The 5,439-nt window shown below is 24.7% G+C and overlaps 1 protein-coding gene across 1 annotated transcript; it reads left to right on the top strand.

The window, feature by feature from the left end:
* Positions 1-3,179: 3,179 nt before the first annotated feature.
* LOC112740506 (protein SLE1) lies at positions 3,180-4,183 on the top strand. Its single transcript, XM_025789185.3, has 2 exons — positions 3,180-3,373; positions 3,693-4,183. Exons 1-2 carry the CDS (start codon positions 3,256-3,258, stop codon positions 3,917-3,919), a joined length of 345 nt encoding a protein of 114 aa, XP_025644970.1. The 5' UTR covers positions 3,180-3,255; the 3' UTR covers positions 3,920-4,183.
* The last annotated feature ends 1,256 nt before the right edge of the window (positions 4,184-5,439 follow it).

Raw genomic sequence — 5,439 nt, 5'->3', positions numbered from 1 at the left:
AAAAACGTTTAAAAAAAAGAACCAAATAATCAAATCAATAGCAACTTGCTATTAGATCTTTACCGATTAAACCATCGACTCTGATACCACTTGTTGGGCCAACCGTGGAGAGCTCTCGACTACCGGGGAAAATTCGGGGAGGAATCAAGTGAGAAGACATAAGATGAGAAGACATCACATCCAACTCAAAACCTTAAGATGTCAAGTTAATGGGTCTCTCATCTTATAAACTCCTCACTCTTCCTTTCTTTCTTTTATGTGGGATTAACTTCAACACTCCTCACACTTGCAACACTAACACTTAGCACAGTAAAAATGTACCACACCATGGCAAACTGATGTAACTTGCCCCAAGGGCCAGGTTTTCTATCCATCCATTTCGTTTTAACTAGAAAAATTAGAACACTTGTGAAGCTTAGACAAATGACAATACAAGATAAACGAAACAAGTGATGAAATAATACCTTCTTTAAACAAAAGACATGGAAGATAATATAGTTGTAAATTAAACTCACCTTTTAAATCGGGTACCAAATTACATGTTCTATTTAAAATCCACACATATACAGAAGGATTAACATGCCTAAGATAGATGAAAAACTTCTTTTTGTCTTCCATTTTTGGTTTTTGGTCAACAGAGAATATTATTAGAAAGGGTAATATGTTTTTTTTTCGGGACTACAATGAGTTTCAAAAATATTTAGTATTTCATTTATTTTGATTTTATTCCTAATGTTTACGATCAATTTTAAAGATATTTTTTTGTTAATTTTTTATAAATAACAATTAGTCAACTTTTTTTTTTAATTTTACCCTTTAATTATCCTCTATTCTAAAACACTAACTCAGCATAGAATTTGATGGCCTTGTTATATTTGAAACTTTTAAGTTGTACCAATTAAAAGTTAGCAAGATTATCCCCTATGCCACTTGCTTTTAGCAGAATATGGTATGGTAGATACTAGATACGAACAAGTTGTCCAAAACTTGTTTGTCGTGTAATGATGGGTGAATAAATTAACTGTGATAATCCTATTTTTATTAGTCGGACCAACTCAGTTTTAGCATAGAAGGGTGATGTGTGAGAAGCTTTGTTTTGTTTTTTATTTTTTGGTATTAAGACGGGGCTAAAGCCCTGTGAGAAGCTTTTTTTTTTGTTGAGAGCTAATCGGTGTTGGGCCTATGCTGTTTTTGTTCGATCCAGGCGGGTTTCTTTTAGCAGTGCCATTGGTGTCAGGTTGTTGAACTTACATTGCGAGGTGGTGCGTTTCATGACCAAAAAAAAAAAAGAAAAAGAGGTAGTGCGTTTTGTCTGACGGGGTCATTAGAATCAGACACTAATAAGATACAAGAGCAGTACATCTAATTAATTTGAGTATATTTTGAATTTGTATTACAATATTATAATAATAATATTACAATGATCATTCAATGAATTTAATAAATTATATAATTAATAGCATATTACTTATTTTTTTAAAATAATACGATATTTTTTATTGATTTTAATATCATTTAAAAAATATTTTCAATACAAATTGTAATTTTAAATTATTTTAATTACATTTAAAAATAAAAAATAATATCTAAGCTTAATTCCATTAACATTGCTCTAAATTTAATATTAATATTAAAATAGTATCTAGTAAGCCTAATTAATTGTTATTTAAATGTGCATATTCTAACTCTATTATTCTTTTTTTATGGAACTTTATATTAACTTGAGTTAAGTTAGCACTTACTAAACATGGATGCCCTTTATATAAACTTCTACTTTATTAAAAAAATAAAATAAAAATAAAATTATTTGTTTTAGAAAATAATTATTTTTTAATTTATTTTAGACATTTTTTCCGCATGCGAGAAGATGCACAAAATGGATACACATTTTTATTAAGTATTGATCCTACACTTTTCAGCAAATTTTTTATGTAAATATTTGTTTCCATTATAATTATAGTTGTTAGAATTGAACGGTGATCGAACCGGTCAAGTCATTAGGTTACTGATTCAACCGGTGGGTCACTCGTTGAATCGGTTGACTCGGTACTATGTAAATAAAAAATAAAAATAGTAAAAAAAATTAAAATTATAATTTAAAATACATATTTTTACTAATATTTTAAGAATACTAAGCTATTCTAAAATAATATGGATCAGAAACAATAAGTATTTTATTATTTTTATAATATCATAAATATTTTTATTTTGTTTTTATATTAAAATAACTATTATTTTTAAATTTTAAAAATTTATTAATTAGTTTATATCTATTATATTATTATAAAAAATAAATGAGTTTATAATTATTTTTAAATAAAAATATAATTAATTTAAAAATAAGTGAATTTATAACTAAATTTAAAATGAATTAGATAGAAATAAATTATTTGATAAAATATATATATATATAATAATTTGCATAAATATTAATGAAAATTATTATAGTCTGGTGTTGTGAATAGGGTTCAAACCCCACTTTTAACATTTTGTTAAAATTTTAACTCCTAAACATATATTTATTGGGATTAAAAAAAGACTTTTATATTTTTTTATTTATTTTATTTTTATATACTTTTTATTTATTTTTCACTTCACTTTTTTTTTATTCTTTTTCGATTTGGCTTTAATTTTTTCCGGTCTTCAGTTTGGCTTTTTTTTTTTAAAATTGTTAGAAGTAATTTTTGCTCTTTATAATTTTTGCTATTATCTAACAACTCATATATTATGGATTTTAAAAAATATAAACTTTTTATATTATAAATTGTTAAAGTAACTTTTTCTCTTTATAATTGTTGAAGCAACTCACTTCATATTAGATTACCAATTCACATTCCACACGTCAATATGGTAGGAGGGACAACAAACTAAAAAAAATATCAGGTATATCAGGTATCAGGTGCGGTATAAGGTGCAGGCTAAAATTCATCCACCGCAATAGAGTTAGTCTCTTTCACTATATGTTGTATGTACGTGTCACCATCATCCCACCTAATAGTGTTATCATTGTGCACGTTTTCATTCACGTGTCAATGCATGGAACCGTACACAAGTCAATGCATGCAAGTGTAAGCGCGTCCTTCATCTTTACTGGTTCACATGCAATGTAACCCTATATGTCTCTAACTATATATAAATGACGCTGCTCTTGGCTTATTTCTCATTCAAACTACGTCTTTAATTACCACTATAAACATCTCTAGAAGAAGAAAAATTCTATAGGGTGAAAAAAAAAAATCTGAGCGTGTAAGCAACATGACAACTCGGCAAGAAAAGCGTGAAGAGCTTGATGAGAGGGCAAAGGAAGATGAAACCGTGGTTCCTGATGGTACTGGTGGCAAGAATCTAGAAGCTCAAGAGCACCTTGCTGAAGGTATACAATTGATTTGTGTTATTTAAATTATTTTTTATTAATAATAATATAAATTCAATTCTAATTCATTTTTTAATGAGAGTACATCGTGAATACATAAGATATAAATTTTAATAAATATTTTAAATTTTTTAAAATATTTTTTTATGTATTTTTATTATCACAATTGAGTCTAATTAAATTATTACTAATAAAAAATAATTTAATAATTTAAATAATTATTTGTATAATCCTTTTTAAGTGTATATTGTTTTATTTAAAAATTTTTTAATATATCATACTATTTTTTTTTTTAAAATTTAAATGAGTAAAAGTATAGGAAGGAGCAGAGGAGGCCAAACTAGAAAGGAGCAGCTGGGATCAGAAGGATATCATGAGATGGGTACAAAAGGAGGACAGACTAAGAAGGAACAGATAGAGACTGCGGGTTACCACGAAATGGAACGTAAAGGAGGCCTCTCTACCATGGATAAGTCCGGCGGAGAGCATGCTGCTGAGGAAGGCATCGATATTAATGAATCCAAGTTTACCAACGAAGAAAAATAGATGTTATGAAGTTGTTGCCTTGATGCATGTTCTCATGCTTAGTTGCTAATAATGTCGTTGTTCTCATACTTAGTTCCTCGTACTATCGTTGTTAGGATTTATATGTTGTTTTATGTCTATTGTTTGTGTCAGTTTATCTTCGTTGTCCTTCTACTTAGTTGCTAATAACGTGATTTGCTAGGATTTATATGTTGTTGTTTTGTGTGTATTGTTTATGTCTCTTTCTCTATAAAGACAGATGCTATAAAGTTGTTTTGACTGTTATTTTCGACTTATGTAAGTTTATCATATTCAAGTGCTACAGTACTATACTTCTTGTCTTCGTTTTTTATTATAATTTAGCAATATTTTAATTTTTATCTTAATATTAAGAAGATAATTTAAAACGAAGGCAATTTATATATTTAAATAAAATAAAATTTAAAATTATGTATTTATAATATTTGTAAAATATTATATTTTAGTGTTAAATTTAATCTATTTAAATTGCCAACATAAACTAATAAAGACTTGCAATTTATAAATAAAAAATATTTAAAATTTAAATAAAGGATATAACGTAAAAAAGTTAATACAAAAATCATAAATATGTACAACAGTTTATGTACAATAATTTTTTAATTTTTCATTTGATCTATTTTAATTTTTATGATTAGTGACATCAGTTTTTAGAATAAATTCTCTTTCTTTCAATGAGCTAGTTATTTATTATTTAATATTAAAAAATATGTTACCTTTAAGAAAAATTAAACACTAATATTTTTATAAAAATATAAAAAAAATAATAAAATATATTGTATATCAAAAATAAAAAATAATAGAAAATACACTAATAATTTAGCATATTAACTTAAATGAATATTAAATTAAATTATAAAATTATATAAATTATATAAGCTCTATACAAAATTAGTATATAAGGATATTATTATTTCTATTATATATATAAGTATTTTATCAAATGTTATTTTTTGAAGTATGTTTAATTTTTTTAGTATCTTTTTTAGTACTCTTAGTATTTTTTTTTAATGCATTATATTTTTTCACAATTAAAGTTAATTTTTTTGTGTAATTTGCTCCGTCTAAACAATCAATAATTTATATTATAAAAAAATAACAATAATAAAGATAATATACAAAAACAATAACTATAAAATTATACAATATTAAACAAAAAAATTATATATTTTGGTACTTTTCAATAATTAATTTGTCAATTAATTGTGACTCGAAATAAATGAAAAAACCAAAATTTTTCATTTTCTAAGATAAATAAAAAAATTAATTATAATAAATTTAAATAATTATATTTATAAATATACTTTATAACATTTTAATTTTAAGAATGGATTTTTTTTTACATCCTGAATTTTAATTTTAACTTTTAGCATTTATTTATCTTAACATAATTCAAAACATTCTTACCCATAAGTATATATATAATTTTAAGTTATTTTCAAGTTATTGTATGTTATATTAGTCTCAAATAATAAGCATTATTTTGTTAATAAAATGCATAT

This window comes from Arachis hypogaea, chromosome 14, assembly GCF_003086295.3.
Source record: "Arachis hypogaea cultivar Tifrunner chromosome 14, arahy.Tifrunner.gnm2.J5K5, whole genome shotgun sequence".
NCBI lineage: Eukaryota > Viridiplantae > Streptophyta > Magnoliopsida > Fabales > Fabaceae > Arachis > Arachis hypogaea.
The sequence above is the reverse complement of the archived record's forward strand: the minus strand, read 5'-3'. Positions and strand labels throughout refer to the sequence as shown.